Source organism: Pistacia vera, unplaced genomic scaffold (assembly GCF_008641045.1).
Source record: "Pistacia vera cultivar Batoury unplaced genomic scaffold, PisVer_v2 Contig375, whole genome shotgun sequence".
Taxonomy (NCBI): Eukaryota; Viridiplantae; Streptophyta; class Magnoliopsida; order Sapindales; family Anacardiaceae; genus Pistacia; species Pistacia vera.
Window position 1 is genome coordinate 431907 of NW_022196196.1, and position 26319 is coordinate 458225.

Genomic DNA, 26319 nt, shown 5'->3' on the forward strand with positions numbered 1-26319 from the left:
GGCTCTTCCATGGTTTGTAGTAAGAGCTTCTAAACCTCTGTTCTTCCAAAACATATTGATTTTCATGCTCCATATCTACTAATTATCGCCGTTAAATTTTTCTCCTTTGTTAAGTTCGGCGACAATGTTCTTAGATGCAGATGCCATTTCTAAACAAAATTACACTTGATAATGCATGTTATTCAATGCTCGGAACATACATGTTCATTTAATTAATTAACCAATAATGATTGTATATTAGATTTGGAATCAAAAGTTAACAATGTCAACAATCACATCCAAAATTTCCAATTTCCAATTATCATAGATATAATAATTGCAATTCTAAAAATAATTTAGACACAATTATATAATATAAACAACATTAATTCACTAAAATTTTAAATTTTAATAAACAAATTAATTACATTATGTAAATAGAATTCACTGTAATAAAATTAAAACAAACAAATTCCAAACACCACACAAAAAAAACAAAAAAAATTAAGTGTACAGCCACATTCCTAAAACTGGGAAGGATCTGATAATCCTTATCCTAAGGTCTTTACTAACTTGTAATTAACCCTAGGTAGAGAACTCCCCGTTTCTTGTGATGTCCTTTACGAGTGGAGACTCCTATAGATGCCCAGCTGTCCTTTTGCACCCAATCTATGTACTCCTTGTATAGTTGTTGCACCAACGTCTATAATTTTTATTGTCATCTTTAAAGTTTGAACTTTCAGCTTGGTCCAACCATATCAGAGACCAACGAGATTAGGTAACCAAAGTCTCTCTTAGAACTTGGAATTTTGACTCATCTTCCTTTAATCCCCCTATCCAGATAATTTCCTGAATCTTTTCATTCACTGAATGAAATGATTTACGAGTTGCACCAACTCATCCTCTGTGTCTCTTAAAATCAATGTGTGAGTTTGTAGAGTTCTAATCATGTTCATAACCCTTTCCCTTTGAGCGGGTGTTCTAGCAACCATTGCACGTCTATAACGTACATTTTTCTGTAACAAATACAAAAAAACTATTTATTTATCAAATAAAGGTTGACTATATTTGATAAATAATATACGTGTTTATGTTTCAATAACAAATTAGACTCATAAAATAAACCAAGTATGCATTTTTTCTTTACAGCAAAAGAAAAAAAAAATTACAATACTTCACGCGCCCCCCCGCGCCGGCAGAAGCTGTCACGCGCCCACGCGTCGCCCAAGCGGCAACGCGCCGACAGATACCCACGCGCCGGGAGGACTTCCACGCCGCGTCACTTGCTCACACACAATACGGTCGTGTCAACCCGTTCCACACTAAACTGTCTATCACTTCACGGTCTTTTGTAGAGTTAATCCGACCCTTGACTTTTCGGATCGGGTCTTTGACTGGGTTTGATTGACCCGGTGACTTTTTTGGTCGGTGTTTGACCGGGTTTGACTGACCCGTTTGACTTTACAGGTCGGGTTTGACTCATTACCGGGTTTGACTGACCCGTTTGGTCATATGGGTCGGGTCCACGGGTCACTTGACCCATATATTTATATATTATGGTTTGGCCGGATAGGAATAAATGGGTTTGTGAATATGGTTAACACCAAAACAACAAGCCCAATGGTTAGAGTATTGGGCTTTCCACCATGGAGACTTGGGTTCAAGTCTTACCACCCACGGCTATTTCAATTTTTTTCAAAAAAACTCAGGATAAAAACGACATGTCATTCATAAGGGTGGATAAAAAACGACGTGTCGGTTTGTGTCGTCTTCAACCTCTGTCCGGGTCTGCAACTGGATACCCGACCCGGAAATCAACCCAATCGAAACCCGAAACTTCAAAGGCATATCTAAGTCATTTAACTCATTTTTTTATGATTCAAAAACCATTTTCTTCATAATTTCATAAGGATTTAATGGACTAGATCATCTTACCAAAACAACACTTTTACGTACAAAATTTGAAAAAATCAGAACTGCATTTGACAAACCAATAACATGCTTCAACATACAGTATGAATTTCAAACAATATGAACCACGGCTCTGATACCAATGTTGAAATTTTATAAATAACATATATCCTAACATAATCCCAAGATCATAGTCACCATTGCAATCACATTTTCACATAAATGAACTACAATGAATTTACACAGCATAAATACTTTCACTCCTTAACTCTGAAGCAATCAAGTTAATCTGGAAGAAAGCCACGAATCGTTTTCTGTTTTCCAAATTTTTTTTAGAGAGAGAGAGCGTACTTTTCCTTGCGTTTTTCTTTGAATAACAGTGTTCGTTTTATTTCTAAAAGGAAAAGGTTTTCCTTTTATATGGCAGCGGTTGGAGAGAAACTACATTTGGCAGTTTCTCTCACACACGTCGCTTGGGGTAACCCATCATGGGTTTACCCCTTATCCAATAGTTAGGACAAGGGTAAAAAGGGGGTAAAAGAAAAAGGAATTTGATAAAACCAATAATAAAATAACCACCTATAAGGAATCTTTCCATAAAAGGAACCTAGTATCTTATTCTTACCATTGAGGTAATTTCAGGATGATAAGTTACCATCCGTAGGTTCGTTGTTTGGGTCGAGACAAAGTATTAGTAAAAAAAGATAAAGAGCAGAAGTGGAGAAAGAAGTTGGCCATGTTTGTCGTGTTGAAATGAATCCAAAAGTGCATTATTCTCCATAAACCGATAAGAACAGATGTAGAAAGAAAAAGGGCATTTATCGTGTTGTATCCAAATCTATGTAAACTCCCACTACCGGTCTCCAAACTTTATGGATTACAGATACACTTCAAATTCTTGTTTTCTTTTAATAATAACAATAAGTAGGTTCTTTTTTTTTTTTTTTTTTTGGTTTAGCAAAGAGAAAGATAATTAGACGTTTTATGTATTTTGTTATCTTATAGAACTTTACAAACCTCTTCCCTCGCAGGGGCCGGTTTATACTTTACTCTTATAATTAGCTCTTTTAAAATAATAATAATAATAATAATAATAAATAATTTATAAGATTATGAATGGCTGCAGGCTTCCTTTGTTCTTATATCACTGTATTAGGAAACAATATATAAAAAATAAATGCTAAAGAAAGAAATAGCCTAGCTATGGAGAGAATGTTGCACGTGTACAATATTCAAATTTACTGTATCATATATATCCATGCAATGAGACTCGTTTATATGCAATATTACATCAATATGGCACCAATAGGGCTGTATAAGAGCCGAGCCGAGCCGAACACTACGGTGTTCGAGCTTGGCTCGTGAAAATTTAACGAGCTCGAGCTCCAGTTCGATGAGCTCTGAAAACCAGGCTTGAAGCTCGAGTTCGTTAAATATTTTGAGTTCGAATTTAGCTCGTGAATCGCTCATTTATAAGTCTTCAATCCAAAGCAATCCATCAACAATCCTTCAAAATAGCTCCAATACAAAGCCAACCTACTAATCATCACCAACCATCATCAGATCCAAAGCCAAATAGCCACAAATATTTGACTCAAAATTCCATAGACTCAAAATTCCATAGACTGTGAGAGATAGAAGAAAAGAGAAGATGATAAGTTACCATCCGATGATAAGTAGGCTCGTTGTTTGGGTCGAGACAAAGTACTAGTTAAAAAGGACAAAGAGCAGAAGTAGGCCATGTTTTATCGAAAAGTGCATCATTCTCCATTTGTCGGTTATTCATTAGTTGATTCAACTGCAACAGTCGTTATTGTCTGTTCTATTTTAGACCACATAGACTACTAGGAATTCCGTACACTTTTTAATTTCATTTTTCATTGTCTTTTTTTTCAATCAATGGAACCGCCTTTTCCATTCGCTCTGGCAAACCCGTGCTACAGTTTCTATATAGACCAGGGCCACCAGGCACGGTACTATTTCTTTTGTCCCCGATATTTAGTTTATGCCCCTCCAGTCTAGTAGAATTTTTTAGTTAAATTTTAATCCCTGTTACTAATGTTACGTGCAAGTTTTTTTTTTCCCTGCAATTGAGATGGCTAAATCGGTTTATGCGTATTTTATTTAATCTTTAAAATATATTAAATATCATATAAACTCAAAAAATCAAGTAAATCATAATATTATTGTGATAAATAACTTTAAAATTTAAATGTAAAAACTTAAGAAATAAAACAAATTTCTTTGACGTAAAAACTTAAGAAATAGAACAAACCTATTTGACTGCACCATGACTGGTATTAGGTTACAGGGATTAAAACGTTATTATAGAATTATATTGAACTACAGGTAGTTAAGAATTAAGATGAATATTAGGGGGAAAATTTTATTAATTACTGCAGCAGTATGGGCAGTACGGCTACTACAGAATTTGTTTTTGTTTTTTAGTTATCGTTTTCACATTTTTACCCCTATCTCTTTTCTCCTTTGGATTTGCCAGTTGTCGTTGCGTGCAAATCTGGGTGTTTGGAATTTGGATTGGACCAATCGAGTATATCATTTTTTATTTATTTTTCTAGTATTTTTTAGTAATGTTTTAATCCCTGTTGGTACTGTTACTTACGAGGATTAAAACGTAAATACAGAATTATACAGAATTCTCTCTCACAAACACTACATGTGTCTCATTACAATTTAAATTCATCAATTTATCTTTTACTTTTTTATTTACCCTAGACTTAAGAGAAAAGAAAAATACTTTTTAAGAACTAGATCCCTATGAAATTTAGTTTTTTTCTTGAATTTCTTACTTGAGTTTGATTTTTCTCAAGATCTTTTGAATTTTTTTCTATTATATAGGGATCTATAACCTTTTGGATTTATTTTTTGGGTTAAATTCAGGTTTTTTGTTGAATTTTTGATATATATATATATATATATTTGTTTAATTCTTCTCAAAATCACTTTGTTTGCTCCCACCATATATGATATACCGAAATCATTCTTTTACTTTACATTTAATGTAATATTTTCCTTGGTTTTCGCTTAGGACCCCAGGCGGAGTCACTGTTCACATTAATTAATTAGAGTTCTCAAGATCTTTTGAATTTTTTCTATTATATAGCAATCTATCATTTTTTATTTTGGGGAATGAGGGGTTTTGTTTCGTACCCCAATTTAGTGTTTATTTATTGTTTTTTCTCCTTTGATTAACCATGTTTTTTTTTTTTTTTTTTTAATATTATTAAGTGTGTCTTAGAGTACCAATTTAAGGAAGGGTGAGGTCAAAGAGAGAGAGAGAGAGAGAGATTACCCTATATTATTGCTGTACGTATTAAAGCTAAATAAAAACCCCCATTTCAATGCCCCTTGTTTCTGAAATACCCTTCAATGGAGGGTCAGGTCATAAAAGAGACTAAGAGAGAGAGATTTGAACAGTGTACCAAACAGGCAAACAGGGGGGTAGTTACTTACCACCTGCCCTTTTAGGGTTCGGTTTATTCAAATCCAGGCTTATGGAAATAGAAATTACCGAAGTGAATCTTCTCTTAATATAGAACCTGTTTGGTAGATTATTTAAAAAATGTTATTCTAAAAAAGTGTTTTAAGTTAAATTGAGTTGGATTAAACTGAATATGATCAAGTTCAAAGTTGGATAAAATATTGGAATAATTGTTTGGTACATTTTTTTGAAAAATAATTTTAAGACAGAATTGTCGTTTAGTACAGTTTTTGAAAATATTTATTATTATATTTAATTTCTTATATTTGTTAATTTAGCTAAACACCGTTACAATAAAAATTTAAAAATTACTAAAACACCATAGCCACCTAAGAGGATAGCTGACCAGCACCGTTGAACGACAGTCGATAGTAACCGAAATAGCACACGACCAATTGGATCTGGTCGATTGTGCGCCAATATGACCATTTTTTTGCCAAATCTACAGCCAAAGATTTGGTTGTTGATGGTCAGATAAGCACATAACCAGCCAAATCTGACTAGTTGTGCGCTGTTCCAACCACGTCGGCTGGCAGTGGTTGTTGGCATGCGGTGGTGGTCTTGGATAGATTAATTTTTGGATTTAAATGAGAGAAAAATAAGAAGAAGAGAAAGAAAAAAAATGTTTTCAGTTGAATAGAGTTGGATAAAAAAATGTTTTGAGTTGACTAATCTAAAAACAAATCCCCCTCTCTTTAGTCTTTTTGTTTTTAGACAAAAAAATATTATTTGATTTGAATAAACTTTCAGAATAATAATCTTAATAAGTAAACAAACACTTATTCTATTTTTTAATCTAAATAGGATAACAAAACAATGATTCAAAATAGTGTAACAAATTTTTATGAAGAAATTGTTGGTTGTTTAGTTAGATACAAATAAAAGAGCTTTAATGCTTTATAAATTGTTAAACTGGGTGATCAAGTTCTGTTCTTCAGGGTCATTCATGCTAATGGGGAAGTCACATCTAAGATCAGACCTTTCTATAATTTTATGAAGGTCTGAGCTTTGTTGCATTTCCTACTTTTATTTTCCTAGTATTAATGAAGTTTCCAAACTAGAGTGAGTTTCCTTTTTATTTGCAAGCGTGAGGGCTTTGTTTTGTTACAATGCTGTGTACCTCTTTGCACCATTGTGAGCGTGTGTTAGGGTTTCGTATTTTGTGAGAATAAGAAAATAAGTAGTAAGCTTGAGAGCATGATGAATTGTACCTGTTCGTATGCAATGAATCTGAGTGTGTTGTTTTAACTATCATATTTATTTGTTTCGACCATAAAGCTCTTTGATCTCAAGTTTGTGAAAATATACATAGCTTTAAAAAAGCTAGTCCAAAGAAAGAGTGTTATTATACAGATAACTGGTAAAGGATATAACTATGCAAACGAAAAAAATAGATGTGGTCAGTCTAACTTACAAAGTATTACAAAAATATTTTTATTTATCATTATTATTATTCTTATGATAATAAACTACTTTGACCTTTGTATTCTTATGATAATAAACTGATCAACTAGGCATGCGTGGGGAGAGATTCACTAATACTTTATGTCTCGATCTGCGAATAAAATGTTTGAATTGCATATTCCAAATGTCAATTAAAGTTAATACCAAATTATCATTATAATTAATTTGTAATTAATTTCCAACCTTTTAATTTGTACTCTATCAGAAAGCATATCACAATTAATTTTTTTTTTTTATTATTCCATAATGATATAATATTGCATATAAACAAGCATCATTGCATAAGCTATAAAGTGTTAGATACTAAGGTACTATTTATGGAAAGATACCACGATTCCTTTTCGGTTGAATTTTTGTTCAACCTTAAAAAGGTTGAATTATGTTTCACCCTCTAAAAAGAATGAAATAAAGGGGGCCAGAATGTTGTCTAATATAGGCCATGGAAAAACATACGCAACTTCTTGTTCAACCCTAATTGATATCATAAGACACCACTCTTCTCAATTCCACTACCACTGACAACTGTCTACGTGTTTCTACTAGTGTAGGGACAAAATGAATCATAACCACCAACTGTCTTTTCTACTAATGTTAATGTATAGGGGGAATGAAACTCAACTTCCACTCACAACTGTTTGTTTGCATTTGTGTTGTGTAATTTGTTTGACTAGTGGTCTCTAGATCAAATCTCTACTTTTAAGGTTGTGTTTGATATTATTAAGAATATTGAATTATTAGAAAGTTAGATTATTTTGAAGATTATTAAAAATCTTTATGAAAATATGTTTGATTAGTTAGAATAAATTTATGAGTATATTATATTAATATGTTTCATTAGAAAAAAAAAAAAATTGATGAGTATGTTATTTAAATTATTAAATTATACTCTTTTTAAATATTAATATAATATTATTTTTATTATTAGTTATATAAATAGTTCTGTGTTTTATTTTCTATATTTTTAAGTTTAACAGGTATAGATTTTTTTATTGTTGGTACAGACGTGGAACTCTCCCGATCATGGTCCCAAATTTTCTTGTGAAAACTATCAATTTTTCTCTTTAGGTTGTGCACGGTTAAGGATTAAAGTTTTTATCAATAATAGAAGTGCAGAATGAATGGTCCAGTACAGCTCAGCATCAAGTCCTCTCAACATCAACATTCAATGGCTTATGTAAGAAATTCAGTAGTTTTGACAGCTCAGGGCTCATATACAGGTTGAGCGGCACCAGTGTTTGTGTGTTTTTGTAATTAGCAGTCAAGATTATAGGCTAAGTAAGCTTTTTTGTCTCCTTTCATAATCAGTATTGATCATCGAAATTCCAGTAATTCCCAATTATTATTATTATTATTATTATTATTCATTTGCTTTAGTAAAAGTTACATGGTAATCTTTTATTTGTACATATTGAAACTATTATTGTACGTGCTGAAGAAACCTTTGTTTGAAGCTAAAATGTTACAGGGTGATCTTTGACAAAGAAAAAATTCAGAGAAGTATTAGCGGACGTGAAGGCTTTTATGAATTGGGATTTCAGACATGAACTCATGAAGTATTACCCTCATTATTCAATTGCGGGTGAGCATAAAAGCCTTCAATGTCCGCTAACATTAGTAGAAGAGGAAATGACAAGAATAACCTCTTCCATACATTAGGGTAATACTACATTTATAACCTAATTTCATAAACTTTATCTCATAACTCTAACTTAGCAGTTCACAATTGGGTAGACATAACTTATTGCGAGCTATCACGTCAGGTTGTGAGAGAAAGTTTATAAGATTTAATTGTGAGTCAATCTTTATCCTTAATATAATTGTAACCCCACAAAGTTTGCAAATTGTTACAATTCTACAAACTTTGTGGGTTATTAGTAGAATAGTAATGCTAGGTTTACAACCCAATCTTACAACTTTTTTTCATAACCCCCGATATGACAGTTCGTAATTGGTTAAGTAGGTGGGACCCATAGCAAGTAGACGGGACTCATTTATGAGTTAACTAATTACAAGCTGTCATGTCAGAGGTTGTGAGATTGGATTGTGGACCTAGTATTTTTCCAATTAGAATTGGTTAACTCTTCCTAATTATAACTCTCAATTGGTCACCACACATTTGGTCAGGCAGGACTCATCGTTGGGCAAACGGAACCCATTGTGAGCTGACCAATTGCGAGTTGACATATTGTGTTTGTAAGAGAAAATTAGTGAGCAGGGTTTTTCAGAGTAATATTAGCCGTTAGACAAAATATGCATCAAAGTGAAGCAAATTTGCATTTGTTTGATTGGTGGTCTTTAGATCAACTCCCTACTTCCAATTATAATGCTTAGCAGTTTATTAAGCTTTTACTTCTTTTATGCGCAATGATTCAATTTCTGAGATTGGGCTTAAAGCCCAAAGGGAGAGTTCTTCTTAATTAATATCATGATTGGGCCAAAGCTCAAAGGGACAGTTCTTCCTAATTAATATCATAGGTGGGCAAAGCCCAAAGGGAGATTTCCTCCTAATTAATATCCAGCTTTGGATGCTTTCTAGTTTCCATCAAAGATATCTCCTCTGCATGTTACTGAATTACTAATTAATTTAATTCATTAACTCTGTAATTAAAAAAATTTAACCTCCACTTTATCAGGTTAAATTTTGTACCTGATTGTTCGATTTTTCACAGGCTTACTCGGTGGTGCACTTGCTAACATTTCTGATGCCGAAACTAATATTAGGTAGTTTTTTTGTGCTGTGATTCTGAAAGTCTAGGTGCATATTTGATATCTTGTTTGACTTTGGCAGGGCATGGTTCAATTTCCACGAGGAATTCTTCTTCCTCATTTATTTGAGGCAATGTCATTGGAAGAGTCTTCTTCAATGGATTCTTGACCTAGCCAAAACTTTGTCACTTTCATCTGATCTGATGTCTCGCAGGCCGAAAGTTTCCATACAATTGCCTCATCACTCATCATTCTATTCATGGTATGAGCAAGTGTGAGAGAGACAACTAAAGATAAGCCTTTTGGGTTTGCTGCTTAACAAATGGCACAGTGGACTCAGCAAGAGATGCAATTGACTTCAATGCATCATCAAATCAGTTTTACTACCATTAAACTCCTTCCCACGCGGACATGCCTACTCTTCCAATGAAGGAGCTTCTTCTGTCAACCCGAGCTTGTAATGGAGTTCTTTCATTGGATTCATCATCGCATATGGAACTCAACGTTTTACCCCATGCAGTGTAATTGGTAAGCACAAAAACTATTACAACCAAAAGGAGAACTACAGATATAAGCCCACCTTCATACCAACCTTCTTCCACCCCGTGTTGTTTGATCCGAAGACCGCGAGACACAGTAGACCATACGAAGAGGAAAACTACGGCGGCGTCTTTGAATGCATCTATAAGGAAATGCAAAAACTTTTTGCAGGTAGCTTATGCTAAGTGTTGGTAACGTTGTTGCCGCTGATTCCATTACTAATACCGGGATTTGTTCCGGAGGCCGAGGCCACACCTTCATCTCCTCCAAACATACGGACATATTCCAAGCCAGTTTGCTGCACCATTTCTGTTAGTGTTTGGCGCACAAAAGGGATCGATGGAATCTCCATAACAATCATTTGGAAAAGCTGAGAGCGACTCAGTAGTATCATCATTCAAAGTGAAAGTCACCGGAAAGCAATCCCATTCCGGGGAACTTCGGCCCGCTGCTGCGAATAGCATCTGAAGCATTGCAATTGCCTTATCTAAAGACCTGACATGTATCCAAAATAGCCATACCAAAAACCACATTAATTAGTTAAAACTTAATCCAAATTAGAAACAAGCCAAGTTGAAATATTATTAAGCAGATTGTTTTTACTCAATGAACTACTCCATCATGGGTTTTCACTTTTTATAACCTCATTTTGGTAAAACACTTGTAAACATGAGTGGATAAACAATTGCAAGTCCTAAAACACTTGTTAACTCGATTAAATTGAAAAAATTCACTTCAAGTCTTAAAACACTTGATTTGTGAAATGTGGAAAACAATGGAGGATATTCGGCTCAAGCAAGTTCCAATGAGGGAGAGAGTCCAAATATTTCGACCCAAACCACTCCAAGTCCTAACACAACAAGGGAAGTTCAATTGTATTAAGAAAGAAGTCCAAGAATTGAAAAAGCTCAATTCAGCCCAAGTTACATTCCAAAGGGAAAGATCCACATGATCCCTTATTGGATCTATTTACATGATTCTCAAGACCTAAATTCTTACACTCTTAGTAGTATACTTAATTAGGATTATTGATTAGTTTTGATCTAATGGAAGTAAACTTAGACAACTAATGAGGTGATTAAAGACATAGATTCTAAAATTAGGGAATTGTGTCTCTTTTGCATTAAATAGGCATGACCTTACTTTTTGAATGAATGGTTTGTAATATTTAGCCAATTTTATTTTATTTTCTTATATTTGTAAATTACTTGGTCATCCTTGTATTTGCCTATATAAGAGTAACTATTTCATTATATCATTTAGTTTTTGAAAATATATGAAATTGGTTTATCCATTTAAGAGAACTTTTGTGTTCTTTGATTGTACATTCTTTATCCAAATCTTGACAAGGGGATTTGGTAATGAATCAATTCAAGTTGGTGAAACAATTCTTTATGCTTGAAGTGTTTCTATTTGTCTTGGTCCGAATTAATAAGTAAGTGTGAGTTTGTTCTTGTTTTATGTTTGTCCGAATTTCAACTTGGTTTTATAGTATGTTTTGTTGTTAAATTGGTTGGATATGGATCACACTCGTAGTATCCTTATCTAGTTTAAGATTCTGTAAAAAATAATAGCTAATTATACTAACAAACCCAATTACACGAAATTAGAGAACTTTAGAGAAGTAGAGAAACCAGCAGGAGAGAATGACGAAGTGTTGATAGTGAAAAGAGAGAGCTTGTCAACTTTACAGAGCCACCAAGCAGAGACGATGAGCCAGAGTGAGAACGAAAATTATGCAGCGCTTTTTTCTTTCATATCAAAACTGACACTAAACGTTGTAATTTTAGTATTATACTGAACTAATATCTTTCTAATATTTTATAATCCTTAATAGTTTCATCACGTCACAGAAAAATACCCTACTAATATCTTATAACGCCCAGTTACCTTGAAATACTTACATTTTTACCTTCAAATTTTTACTTATTTTAAAAAAAAAAAAAAAAATTTAATTACAATGAGTATACCCATGGGCAGTAAAAGATAGAACTCTCATGCAACGATCGTCAATGGTATCAGGTACCTCAAAATGCTTGGGCTTTTGTTTCTTTTGGTATGAAATTGTTTTCTGAGTTCTTGGCATCAGGTACCAGAAAATTACTGTTTTGGATTTGTTTCTTTTGGTATGTGATTCTTTTCTAAGTCTTTTTCCTATCAGTTTCAGGTACCTCTAATTTATATTTTGAGTCAATATGAAGATAAGCATGCACAACTCCTAGATTAAAAATTAGGAATATCAATCTCCATCAAGATATGTAAGAAAAAGTGCCAATGGAAATAGTACGTACCAACGAAATTTTCGTAGCAAAGGACTAATTACAAATGCTGATTATAACTGACCCCTGGGAGAATGATATCCGTTGTATGTGCATGCAATACCTAATGGCTATATTAAAGCTTAAAACAAGTTAATTACTTGATAACTTTTTCTTATACCTTACTTTCTACTTATCAATTTGTACACATATCCATTCACAAAAAGCTAAAACACTTAGAAATCAGCTCATTTAATGGCTGAGATTAAAGTTTAAATAAATTAATTACTTGATAATTAACTTCGTTTTGCTTTTTCTTGATTTATACATGTAGATACACAAGTAGTTTAATTAAGACTTTAGAAATCAACTCTCTCTCTCCCAGTCTCCCACTTTCTCTACTTAATTTCTACATACCTTGCAATTCGATTAGCAATGTCAATTTTCAAAATTTTCTCAAAGAAACTCACCAAGACAGATGTTGAAAATAGATTGTCAGTGACAACCAAAAGCCTCAGTTCCTTCCCTCCATTCGGAGAACACCAGAATTATCTGAAAATCTTGGAGGACGATGATGAAGGCCAAAAGAGGCCATTTCGCTTGGTCGTCCGCAGGGGCCGGTATGGAAAGCCTGTTCTTTCAGTGGGTTGGCTTCATTTTGTTCGGACTAAGCAACTCCAAAGTGGTTTCTAGGTGAAACTTTAGGGGGAAGAAGATGAAGTTACAATCAAGATCAAATACAAGGTTAAACTGAAGAAGCCCTATATTGTATTCAAAGCTAAGCTTGATTATGTATCTCTGTACCCTGCTGCTTAAAGGCAACGTATCTTTCCTTCTTTTTAACCACGAATGCATGCAGCGTTTCCCATGCAATTGTCAAATGTACTCTAGTTTTCTTAGTGTTATGTTTGAGTGTATACTCTTTTTTTATGGCTATTTGCTTTCAAGTTTCAGGTTTGGTGACTTTGGTGAATGTAGCTGATGGTGCGTCTCTTTTTGTTGTTTAATATTTACTATGATATAGTGAAATATGGTTCCAATATTTTCATTTATTTGATTCTCCACTTTAATCCAATTTAACTACATTATATAAATCTATCGTTGTAGCCCACGTATATCGGCTATGTCTTGTATGCTTGTAATGGGGAAGGATTTTGAGTATCCAATGTAAATTGGTGTCAAAGGTTAATAAAACACATGTATTCTGCTTAGTAGCTTAGAGGAATGGTCGTTCATGAAGGTGAAATGAGCGTGCTAGATTTACCCTAAAAATCTCTGATTTTCCATAACAGGGAACGGGCACAAGAAATCGAGTCGTTCTTGTCATGAACAACTTGAGGATAGACAAATTGTAGTTCATTGTCTTGGAACGGTTGTTCCTCCCCAAATCCTCCAATGGACAGAATGATGAATGACTTGCGTGAACAAGCCGTTCCATATGGAACAACATGTCTAGGAGTTTTCCTTAGTTTGGGCAGAAGCATGAACGATTTAGTGGAACAATGTTGTTCATGCCTGGAATGGGCCGGTGAGCGCCCTCCTGTCGACCTCTCCAATCGCCGGCTGATTCCAAAAAAATTATAGATTCGTATATTTAAAATTTCATGACATTTGTAGGCAATTTTATAACCAAATCCGTACGTAGTTATACGACAATCAGTAGACATACATGCCTATTAAAAATAGTGTTGCATGATGATGGTCTCCAATTGCTAGACAAAATATGCTTCAAAGTGAAGCAAAAATTTGCATTTGTATTGAGTAATTTGTTTGATTAGTGGTCTTTAGATCAAGTCCCTACTTCTAATTATAATGCTTAGTAGTTTATTAAACTTCCTAAACAAGCTTGTACTTATTTATGCACAATGGATTCAATTTCTGAGATTGGGCCAAAGCCCAAAAGAGAGTTTGTCCTAATTAATATCATTATTGGGCCAAAGCCCAAATGGACAGCTCCTCCTAATTAATATCGAGCTTTGGATGCTTTCCAGTTTCCATCTATAAGTCCTCTGCATGTTACCGAATTACTAATTAATTCATTAAATCTGTAATTAACGATCATCACTCCGCTAATTAAGTTTGTTTTTTTTGGGATTGATTGTAATTTGTAAAGGTTATTATTTGGCTAGATTTAGAAACTGAAGAGGAGCAAAGTGTAATTTTTAAAAACTAATATAGAGGTTAATAAATAGTGGACAGTTTAGGGATGCATTAGAAATAACTGTAATTTACTAAATGGCGCAAGAGTCAAACGCGAAACAAAGAGAATCAGAACAAGTTGAAGAAGAAGAATTTGACGATAGAAATCGAACATAAAAGAAAAGAGAGCAAGTTTCAAAATTAACAAATCAATCTTCGTCGATTAGTCATGCAGGTAATGGAATTGCATTCCACGAGTATGGAGGCATTGCATATATCTCCGGCCGACGATCCGCGAGGAAGTCCAGGTAAAGAGCAGCAAGCAGCCGGAGTCGGCATACTCCTTCAGATCATGATCTTGTTCTCTCTTTCGTTCTCGGCCACGTTTCTCCGTCGTCATCGCTTCTATTATCTCCCTGAAGCCAGCGCTTCTCTTCTCATAGTTTTTAATTTATTTCATTTTTATTCCATTTTGAACCTCCCCACTTAGTTTAGGTTAAATTTTGTACCTGATTGTTCGATTTTTCACAGGTTTACTCGTTGGTGCACTTGCTAACATTTCTGATACCGAACTAATATTAGGTATTTTATTTTTTTAGTTTTTGTGATGTGATTCTGAAAGCCTAGGTGCTTATGTCATATCTTGTTTGTTTGGCAGGACATGGTTCAATTTCCACGAGGAATTCTTCTTCCTGTTTTTGTTGCCTCCGATCATATTATATCCTAACTAAACTTGGATTTTTGTGACTCATTTCTTGACATTTACTTTTTCGTTTAATAATTGCATATGGATGTTTTTTTATTTTATTTTATTTTATTTTGTGTATGTATGCATGTACATTACATACTACTTTTATACTGAATTGGCTCTTCAAGTTCTGTTTTTCTTGACCCTTTTTGTGCACTCAGTCAGGCTTCAGCTTGGCACCTGTAAGTATTTGTCATTGTTTCTCAATATAATCTATGATTAATGCATGCATTGCGTTTTTGCCTTGAGTTGATTGCCTGATTGTTTATTGTTTATTTTTTTGTTTTGGCAGAAACCATTCTTTCTAACTTTGGAGCCATTGTAACATTTGCTATACTGGGAACTTTTATATCTTCAATGGTTACGGGTATCCTAGTGTAAGTGCTTCTCTATTTAGAAACTGCTATATTTATCTTTGTGTACGAGTAGTTGATTCATTATCTTTTCTTTGTGGCTTTCTGTTACAGTTACCTTGGTGGCGTTATTTACCTCATGTACAGGCTTCCACTTGTTGAATGTCTTATGTTTGGTGCTCTTATATCAGCAACAGATCCTGTCACTGTGTTGTCTAATTTCAGGTGCTGTGCTTTCTTATTTTTATTTAGTACTTAAATTTATGTGCTAGTAAGCTTCAGGTATGTGAAACTTCAATTTTTAGATTTACTATGAGGTAATATTATACTTATGCTTTATCTTCTGTGATGTGTCTTATATTTTTTGTTATTGGACATAAATTCAATTTTTTTCCTGAATTACCTAATCAGGTGCTAGCTATTGTGAAGGATAAGGCCTACCATCTATGTTTTTTTTAACCTTTTTTTTTAAATTATCTTACTTTATTCTCTTAGGTCGGTTTACATGTGATGATCCTAATTGCAGGAACTTGGCACAGATACGAACCTGTATGCCTTGGTTTTTGGAGAATCTGTTTTAAATGATGCGGTAAGTTTCTGTTGTATGTTATCAAGTGCCTTTTTTTCTGTTTAAGCAAATCTTTTGTTTAATCCTCAAGACTATTTACTCCACAAATTATTTGTTTGCATGTTGCAACCGATGGTAGATGGCAATATCCTTGTACAGGTTTGTAAAGTATTTGCATCGAATATAAACTGTTAGAACATGTTTAAGGTTCGGTGTTAAATCAACCAGTACTTGGTATACAGGACAATGTCTCTAGTGAGAAGTCATGCGCCATCTGGGGAAAATTTCTTTCTGGTGGTCGTCAGGTTTCTTGAGACCTTTGTTGGCTCAATGTCTGCAGGTAGTTCTTCAATTGCTTCTTCTGCTGTCTTACTAAAAGCTATTATATTAATCTTTGATTTATGATTGACAGCTATAGTTTTGAAACTTTGAACCTGATATTGGTGTGTCTGTTGATATTATTGGGTAAAAGTTTTATCACTGTGAGAATCTCCTGCTTTCTCATGTCTATCGGTGTAACAAATTATATCTGATTCTTTGGAGTTTCAGAAGTGTTTTGTGGTAGATGCTTTGAGTGAGACTAAAGCAGGATATTTTGAAATACAAGATTTGCTTGAGTTTGTTGAAATATGAGATTAGAGTTTGAGTTTGTGGAAGACTCTATATGGTTAATGTCTGAATAACAGGGCTACAGAAATTAAGCTAGATAATTAAATGTGATTTCAGAATTTATTTTTACAGTTGAGAAAGGTTGTTTGAAGGAGATTGAGAACTTATACCCGGTTAAGGGCCATTATGTTGATATTTTAGCTTATCGTTTATGCTTTTCTTCCTGAGGTTGCTAAGAGTGTTTTACATATTGCTTTGCAGGTGTTGGAGTTGGATTTACTTCTGCTTTGATATCCTTTTCAATCAAGTCCTTTTATTATCCAGTTGTTTACTGCATGAACTTTTAGCCTTTAGAATGTATTGTTGAAACCTTAATTCCCTGAACCTTTTCAAGTATGCTGGTCTGGATATTGATAAGTGAGTAAATCATATATATTATCTTCATCAAATTTCTTCAGATATATAATATTATATGAAGATTCCTGATTAAAACATTCTGTTGTTCTCCATTCAGCCTGCAGAACTTGGAGTGCTGTCTCGTTGTTCTTTTTCCCTATTTCTCGTAAGCAGTTTCCTGGGCCATTCATTATAATGTTCTGAAACATCTTAGGTTCTTTGTCGCTTAATGTTGCAAATTTAATATAAAAATTATCTCTTTTAGGTACATGCTTGCAGAAGGCCTTGGGCTCTCTGGTATTGTATCAATATTGTTCACTGGAATTGTAAGTAGACATATATGATTTTAATGTTGAATGATGATCACCTATCACGTGTTGAAGCCGTGTAACAGAAATGTTGTTCTGTTTTAGGTCATGAAGCGTTATACATACTCAAATTTGTCAGAAAATTCTCAGCGATTTGTATCGGCATTTTTCCACTTGATATCATCATTGGCCGAGACATTTGTGTGAGTGCACTTTATTGTTTTTATTAAGTATCAAGGAATTAAAAAGATTTCTTTTATGTATGCAACTAATTCACCTTTCTTGATGTTTCCCCTGTTCAATTTTCAGATTTATTTACATGGGCTTCGATATTGCCATGGAGCAGCATAGTTGGTCTCATGTTGGATTCATCTTTTTCTCAATTGTATCCTTGGGTCCTGCATCAGAAAGTTTATGTTTAATTTTTATTTTTATTGAAGATTTTATTATTATTCCTTAACTGCTCTATGTTGATCTCAGTTATTCATTATAGTTGCAAGGTACAGAAGCTGCATTGTGAATATTGTGAACAGTTTATCAGGCCGTTTCAATGTTTACTATTGTTCTTTACAAATTTTTATTAGGGAATCATTAATCAGGTTGTGCAATCATCTTGTGCAGGGCAGTAAATGTTTTTTCTTGTGCATATTTGGTTAATTTGGTTCGACCTGCGCACAGAAAAATTCCTGTGAAACATCAAAAAGCTCTTTGGTATAGTGGTAAGAAGAGCAGAAGTCTGACAGTTTGGGGTTTACTTTATGTATTTCTGACCTCAATTAATTTTCAGATTGAGGCATCTTTTGTTGTGTTCATTTTTTGTGTTGCCAAATCCTAATGAATTATGGGCTTGTAGGACTTCGTGGTGCTATGGCGTTTGCTCTTGCTTTGCAGTCAGTTCATGATCTCCCAGAAGGACATGGCCAGACTATATTCACAGCCACCACTGCCATAGTTGTTTTGACGGTATGTAGATTGCCCCTGAACATTATATTACTACACAGATTTTTTTTTTTTTTTTGTTCTGTCATGATTGACAAACTATTACATAAGGCGCCCTTACGTTTATTATACGAAGTAGTATGAAGTAGTTATCTACATCAGAGTAATTCAAGACTTTGTCCTTTTAGTCTGACTTTTCATGTGCTTTATGTGCTATACTTTGGGCATTTGTTGATGCCTCATCTTTATTAACGAAGTATCTATTTTTGAATGTGTTGCAAGTTCACATATGACACTTATTCTTTTACACCTAAGCTTCCAATCAATTTTTCAGGTATTACTAATTGGAGGTTCAACTGGTACCATGTTGGAAGCTTTACAAGTTGTAGGTGATGGCCATGATATCCCTATGGGTGAAGTAAGTGCTGCCAAAATTAATTTAGTACCTTGTTTAATGTACATCAGAATTTCCATGAACTGGTCAGGTTGACAGGAACCAAATAGCTGAATTAGGATACTGCTGCTTGTATTTTGGCGACTAGTAAATCTGCAAAAGTTTGTGATTTACTAATCTACTATTTGTTTCAGAACTACGAGGGTAATAACGGTTATGTTGCTCCTACTTTTGATGATGATTCTTTTAATGAGGGATCATCATCAGGGAACCGGTTCAAGATGAAACTTAAAGAATTCCACAAGAGGTAGCATCTAAATGTTTATCTTATCATGTGACTTTTGTCATTTACATTATAATTGTTATTTGTTTAATGAACTTTTGTCCTGCAGCGCGGCATCATTCACAGCATTAGATAGGAATTATCTGACCCCCTTCTTTACAAGTCAAAATGGAGATGAAGATGAAGATGGTGAGAAAGACTATTCACATCCTATAAAATAAGATAGGGTTTATGGAGTGTGGTGCTTGAGAAATGTTTTACTGTTATATTTGCTCAAAATGAATGGAGTTTTTTGGATGGTTTGCAGATGAGTCAACGCCCATTGCTAGAAGCAGCAGCTTCCGTGGCTAAGTTGAAGAAGAATTATACTAGTATGAAACAAGACGGGCTAACTGTGTAGATAACATAGGGGATGATTGTGGTACAATGCGACTTGCTAATTGGTAGAAAAGTAGTTTGAAAGCTTGAATTAGAGCTACGCACATATTACTGTGGAGGCAAAGTCCATGCTCGACTACATTGCCAAAATACATTCACTTGGTCAGTCATACAAGTTCCATGTCCAAGTACTACCACACTGAGATTATTGTACAAGATCTAGTAAATATACAATATTATTTTTGCCTACTATATTCACCCACACGATGTAACACATATAAAGAGGTTCCATTGTCTGCATTTTATGTTTTTAATTGCCGCTGTGTTCCTTTTAATTATATCATGTACTTTTAATATTCAATTTGTTTGCCATCTGCGAAAAAAGGGCCTTCATTGCTTTTGTTATTTAATCAAGAAAAATAATGATTTAAGGACATAGCAATCCCATGGAGATGGTGAGGGAAGGAAGTCAGGAAACCTCTTGCATCTACTGATCTACAGTCTCCTGCGTTCTATTATCACATGCACCAGAATTCTCAGGTTCAAGAGCGGTTTTTCATTCAAACTTCCCTTTTTATTTTCCTTCTCTACCCTTGCATTAGGCACGGGCACATTTGTGTCTTACCTCACTCTATTAGAAATTTCTCCTAAAGTGTGTTGGGTGGCTTGATGGTAAGGCTTTAGTTATTTGAGTAGGTTATCCGAGGTACTTCTATTCAAGTCTTATAAAGTGATCATCTATCACATTTGTATCTTACTTCATTGGACATGTAAGTTGAGTTTTTAGAGTGTTCAATAAAACTGAAAGATTAGTTGAGGTATGTGTAAGTAGAGTGTTTAACGGAATCTGAAAGATTATTTGGAGAGTCTCAATTAATTGAGGTGTACGATAACTTAGTTTAGACACTTGATTATTATAAATAAAATAAAAAAAAAAAAATTGGTTAGGAGAGCCAAAATGAGAATTAATAAACGAAAAGGTCCCTGTGTTTTCCCCGGTGGACACAATTATAAGTCTTAGGTGAAAGTATGAAACCCTTTTCATCTTTTTTGACCTTCCTTTTACCAAAGACAAGTCCAATCGGGTTCGGGTAATAATCTTAAATAGCATTTCAAAAGGAATATGACATGACGGGTCTACCATTAAAGAAATACGGGTAAAAGATTCCAACTAAAACCTTCATTTGAAAATAATAGAACCGTTACCACTTGATCCTCCCTCCTAACGGCTAGTTTTTTTCTCCCTGATTCCTTTTACAAGAAAACAGTGAGCTTAGCTCTCCTCTCTGTCTCCTCCGTCCAAGTCCTACACATTCCCAATTCCCAATCGCAGCCACGGACCCTTTCCTATCCTGTTGTCGTATCATCCTCCAGATACGATTTTGATTTCATTTTGTTAATCGAAGAAACGGATCAATCATGAGCCAAGTTATGTCGCTACAAGTTGAGCAGGCTGCCTCAACTACTACTACCAACTCCACTGCCACTACTGCGGTGGCCGTGGCTCCTCCTCCTCCTCCTCCCCCAACTCATCGCCGTCCCAGAGTCAGAGAGGTCAGTTCCAGGTTCATGTCTCCCGTTGCATCTTCATCTTCATCTTCATCGTCGCCGAATCACAAACTACATCAGCAGCAGAGACACAGACGGCATCAAGATAATAGTCACGGGGAAGGCACATCTTCCGCCGACGAGAATCACCGTCCCATCGAAACCGCTCGGAGCTTGGAGTCGCCGTTTCAATTCCAACGGCCTGTTAGACATCAACAACATCCGCATCAACGGAGATCTGGTAACTCCCTGAGACCAGATACTCCTACTGTGATGACGTCATCTTTACAATCATCGACAAGACCTAGACTCATCCAACGGACCAGCAGCGGCGTTGCTACGGCTGCTACAAAACTTTTACAGTCCTTATCATCTCAAGAAGACACGTCATCAATCGCTTCTGATGATAACTCTTCACAATTATCAGAGTCCGATATGTTGCCAACAGTTTCGAATCGATTACTGGGCGAGAGAAACATCAACAGGGTTAATTCTTCGCTTAATCTTCCTCTATCTACTGCTTCCGTGAAAGGAAGTGAAAAGGCAACACCAGCTGTATCGAGGTCTTATACCAACTCCGGGAAACTTGGGGGCTTTTCTTTGCCTCCGGTTGCGCCACCGCAAACAAAGGCGGGGACTGAAGCCAGGAAGGGGAAGAAAGTTTCGAGCCATCAGGAAGACATATATTCTCTCAAATTGCTTCACAATCATTATCTGCAGTGGAGGTTTGCTAATGCTAAGGGTGAGGCCTTTATGCAAGCTCAGAGAAGAGAAACCGAGGTTAGTGTTAAAATTGAATATGGAATGATCCTTTTGTTAATTGAACTTATTTGTGGTTGATGAAATGTTGCAATTTTGTTTCCTTGTAGCGAACACTTTACTGTTGTGGGGTTAAAATAGAGGAAATGTATGATTCGGTGAAAAGGAAACGCATTGAACTAGGGATTCTGCGGAGAACAAAAATGTTATCAACAATTCTTGAAGCTCAGGTAAAGCTGCTGCTAGCTTGATGAATGACTTTATGTTATGAATCATATCTCTCAAATCAAGCCATTGACATTTCTAACCATTTCTTAAAGATGAGGGCTGATGTTACTTATCTTCGTATTTTTTATAGTTGTAATCTGTAAGTTGCACTTGCATATATACATACTGTTTAATTTAGCCAAGTTTCTTTTGTTAATTGACACACATTTTCTTCTGTTATGTTTTTATATTTGCATTTAGTTTACTCAAATTCTCTGATGTTCTTCTTCTAAACCAAATTAAAAAGTAATGTACTTGAAACTACCATTCTTGAAAGTTAGATTGGTCATTGGAATAATTAAAAAGTATTCAATCAGTAAAAGAAGGTATACAGTAGTTCATGGCTTTTATGCATGTTAAACCTGAGAATTTACATTACTTTTCTGCAACCAAATTCAGATGCCATATCTGGACGAATGGGGTGCTTTGGAAGGTGATTATTCGAATTCTTTGTCAGAAGAAATTAAAGCTTTGGTGAATGCCTCACTTCAACTTCCAATCGGTGGGAATATTAGGGTATGATTTTTTGTCCATTGCCTCTATAATTGAAGAAATGTCTCTTTTTTTTTTTTTTTTTTTTTTCTATATTGCTTTGACTTTGGTGCTCTCTACACTTTACACTGACAATGGGATATTGTCATGGCAGGCTGATGTTAGAGAGGTGGGCGGGGCACTCACTCTTCTGTGAAGTTGATGGAAACTATAATTCTCAATGTTCAAAGCTATATGCCAAAGGTGGGATATTGATTGAAACTTTCCTTGGATAATCTTGGGAGAGAAATGAAGATTTACCTAAGTTCAGAGTAAATTCATTGTTGAACAATAAAAAAAAAAAAAAAAATGCATAATGTTGTACTTCAATGGGATACCTGATTGAATGTGGTTGGATATTCACTTTTTTGAGTAGGCAGAACTAGAATCAATTAGCTGCTTCATCTCCCTCTTCTCCACATGATGTAGATTTGTTATGTCTAAACAAAGTCGAAACATGATTAAACTTTTCTGGGAAGCTGAATTATGCTTGTCGATGCAGGCGGAAGAAGTGGAATTTTTGATATCAGAACTAGCTAAGGTGACTGGTGGGGAAAGAGCTCTTATTGAAGAATGTGGAGGTCTATTGTCCAAGACACATGCATATCAGGTTTGATTTCAAACAAGTTTGTCTGTCTCCTATCAAGTTCCTTCTTGAAAAACATACCAGAATCACTTTTCCATTGTAAATCTTATCTGAATTGCATATATTTCTTGCAGGTAGAAGAGTGCAGCTTAAGAGGCGAGTTCATGCAACTGCATAAGAGGCTTCCTGCTAAATTACAGGAAGAAGAAAACAAGAATTCATCACTCAGTGCTGTTCATATGAGATAAAGACTTGAGGCTTTTTATATTTTTGGAATTTCTTCTTCTCTGGAGGAGGAGGTGGAGGTGGAGGGGAAAGTAATCAAAATTTCATATTCCTTTACAGTTAAAATCAGGCCATAGAGTGAATGACCAGGCAAGATTGATTGATTTGTTCTTCAATAATTGTAAGGCCTGCAAATTTTGTGGCCTATTATTGCATATTTAACATATGAGTGTACATATATTATGATATCAACTTTCTTTTTGTGCAAATAATAATTAAATTATTCACAAGAAATTTGAAGGAATTTTTTTTTTTTTTTTTTTAATAACTGAGGTATTCGGACACAATTGCTAGCCAAGTCCACCTAATCTTCAATGCCACGGAACAAATAAGGAAATGGTAATGCACTTGATTATCAAATGGATAATGTTATATCTTACAATTCGTACGATGACACAACACTAATTCAATTATTTTTATATTATTTGTTATCTTATTTTACTTTGTGTAAATATTGATTTTAATATAAATAACAGCTATATATATTTTTTATTTTTTCGGATAAAGCAAAAAATATATTTTAAATTTCCAATTTTGAACAAAAAAATAATAATGCGGGTGATAATGAAAAAAAATAAAAGTAGTTGGGAAAATTTGAAATTATCAGAAATTGAGAGACATATTGTAATTATAAAAAGCAAAGTGCCGCCTTAGAAAGACGAAGAAGGGGGTTGGAATTTGAGTCTTGACAGGGAGATTTGGGAAAAGAAAAGAAAAGGAAAAAAAAATTAAAACTTGTAATCAATCATTCATCGATCGGATTTGATAATTCATAGAAACAAAGGGAGAAGATGGCGTTGAAGTTTCTGAATAAGAAGGGATGGCACACGGGAAGCTTAAGAAACATAGAGAACGTGTGGAAAGCGGAGCAGAAGCACGATGCGGAGGAGAAGAAATTAGACGAATTGCGTAAGCAGATCCAAGAAGAGAGAGAACGAAGTGAGTTTCGCCTTCTTCAAGAACAGGCTGGGCTCGTTCCGTACGTTTCTTATCCAGTTTATTCTCTTTTTATTAATTGGTTAGAGGTAGGATTCGGATTCGGATTCGGATTAGGGTTAGGGTTAGGGTTTTTAGTTGTTGAACAGATGATTATATCCAAATTAATTTGCTTTGAGCTAATCTGTGTTTTGGCTTAGGGTTTTTGTTTGTAGAATTAATGAATTTTATTCTTTATTTACAGGAGGCAGGAGCGGTTGGATTTTCTTTATGATTCGGGTTTAGCGGTTGGGAAGAGTGATGGAGGAGGGGCGAGTGGAAGTGGGAGTGGATTCAAGGCTCTTGAACAACCCTCTACTACCTCCTCCTCTGCCACGGCGAAGCAGCAGTCGTCTGCTCCAGGTGCTTTATTTGAGGATGATAAACCTCACTCTGCTGGTGATGCCTGGCGTAAACTTCATTCCGATCCTTTGCTTTTGATTCGCCAGCGTGAACAAGAAGCACTTGCCCGTGTCAAGAACAATCCTGTCAAGATGGCCCTCATACGTAAATCTGTATGTTCTTTTCAATTCTCTATGCTTATTACTTCTCAAATTACATATTTGATGTTTTACTTCTACTGTGTTGTAGTTGTAATTATTAGCTGTGTTCTCATTATTTTGTTGCAGACAAGAATTCAACTGAAAAAACTAGCCCAATACTATGCTGATCTTTTGCTGTCTATTTTTGGTAGGTGGAAGAGACAAAACACAAGGATAAGCCTCGTGACAAGAAAAAACATAAGAAGAAGCATCGTTCTAGTTCAAAGTATCAGAAGCATTCATCATCCGGACACCAATCTGATTCTGAGGATTCAACTTCTTCAGAAGGGGAAAGACCGGGGAAAAGTAGGAGTCACAAGAGCTCAAACCATGCGGACCACTACCACAGCAAACGAGTGGATTCGAGAGATGAATTAAGTGAAAGGAGAAGTAATGAGAAGAATCATCACAGCAAACGAGTGGATTCGGGAGATGGATTAAATGAAAGGAGAAGTAATGGGAAGAATCGTTACAAAGACTCAAGATACAGAGAACAGTCACCCAGTGACCTTCCAGAACCAAGAACCAGAAGAAATGATGATCGAGATTCTGTGAGGAGGAATCATGATAAGTCAAAGCATGAAAGATATTCTTCTGATGGTCGGACAAATTTGGATGCTGACAAAAAGGGAAGGGAAAACAGAAGTTCTTACGAACCAAGCTCCTATGGTTCTTCTGCTGCTGCAAATAGGAGTGAATTACAATCACACCATAAACGCCGTAATGTTGCTCCTAAGCTTTCTGAAGAAGAGCTGGCTGCTAGGTTGCGTGAGATGCAAGAGAATGCTGAATTGCATGAAGAACATAGATGGAAAAGATTGAGGAAAGCTGAGGAAAATGATGCAAGGGAAGCTACCCGGGATGGGATATCTAATGGCAAGAACTTCTTGGATGCTGCTCAAAAAAGTGTGTATGGTGCTGAGAAGGGGGGAAGCTCAACCATAGAGGAGAGGGTACGTCGCCGAACATATTATTCACAAGGCCGGTCTGAGGCTAGTGAAGGCAATGCTTTTAGGCGGTGATGCCCTTCTACATCCTTTTTATGGAACCTTATAATCCAGGCGTGCTTCTCTGTTTTTCCCTTACAAGAGTGTATATTTCCTGTACCAGCCTATGTCCTTACTGTAAGGATGAGCTACTGAATGTTAGGCAGGATGATCCGAATGTAATTCATTTTCACCTCAAATAGGCCAGAATATTTCAGTTTAGAATCTTAATACTTTTTGAGTACTCAAATGGATAATTTTTTTTTTTTTTTCCACAAATGCTGCAGATATCATATTCTGGTAATAGTTATATGACATGTTGCTTTGTTACTTCTTCTTCGTTTTCTCTGATATGAATGTATTCA

At 35.1% G+C, this 26319-nt stretch overlaps 3 protein-coding genes across 3 annotated transcripts; all 3 read left to right on the forward strand.

Annotated features, from left to right (window-relative positions):
• Positions 1-16120: 16120 nt before the first annotated feature.
• LOC116140699 (sodium/hydrogen exchanger 6-like) lies at positions 16121-19789 on the forward strand (the record flags this gene model as incomplete). Its single annotated transcript, XM_031426294.1, has 16 exons — positions 16121-16189; positions 16308-16327; positions 16411-16508; positions 17039-17067; positions 17163-17194; positions 17292-17339; positions 17439-17499; positions 17587-17684; positions 17791-17866; positions 17962-17981; positions 18103-18200; positions 18335-18444; positions 18755-18838; positions 19009-19121; positions 19207-19286; positions 19405-19789. Coding segments are annotated over 16 exons (1080 nt in total), but the record flags the coding sequence as incomplete, so codon positions are not given.
• Positions 19790-20781: 992 nt separating this feature from the next.
• On the forward strand, positions 20782-23629 carry LOC116140715 (protein ENDOSPERM DEFECTIVE 1-like). The gene is given in 7 exon segments (XM_031426309.1): positions 20782-21803; positions 21893-22012; positions 22449-22565; positions 22696-22726; positions 22729-22784; positions 23083-23190; positions 23301-23629. Coding segments are annotated over 7 exon segments (1455 nt in total). The 5' UTR covers positions 20782-20894; the 3' UTR covers positions 23415-23629.
• Positions 23630-24129: 500 nt separating this feature from the next.
• LOC116140694 (pre-mRNA-splicing factor CWC25 homolog) lies at positions 24130-26118 on the forward strand. Its single transcript, XM_031426290.1, has 3 exons — positions 24130-24430; positions 24632-24941; positions 25121-26118. Exons 1-3 carry the CDS (start codon positions 24243-24245, stop codon positions 25988-25990), a joined length of 1368 nt encoding a protein of 455 aa, XP_031282150.1. The 5' UTR covers positions 24130-24242; the 3' UTR covers positions 25991-26118.
• Positions 26119-26319: the final 201 nt, after the last annotated feature.

Coding starts and splice junctions, on each gene's coding strand:
- LOC116140694 (XM_031426290.1), top strand. CDS start 24,243: ATGGCGTTGAAGTTTCTGAATAAGAAGGGATGGCACACGGGAAGCTTA. Junction 24,431..24,631: donor GAACAGGCTGGGCTCGTTCC/GTACGTTTCTTA, acceptor CTTTATTTACAG/GAGGCAGGAGCGGTTGGATT. Junction 24,942..25,120: donor TGGCCCTCATACGTAAATCT/GTATGTTCTTTT, acceptor TATTTTTGGTAG/GTGGAAGAGACAAAACACAA.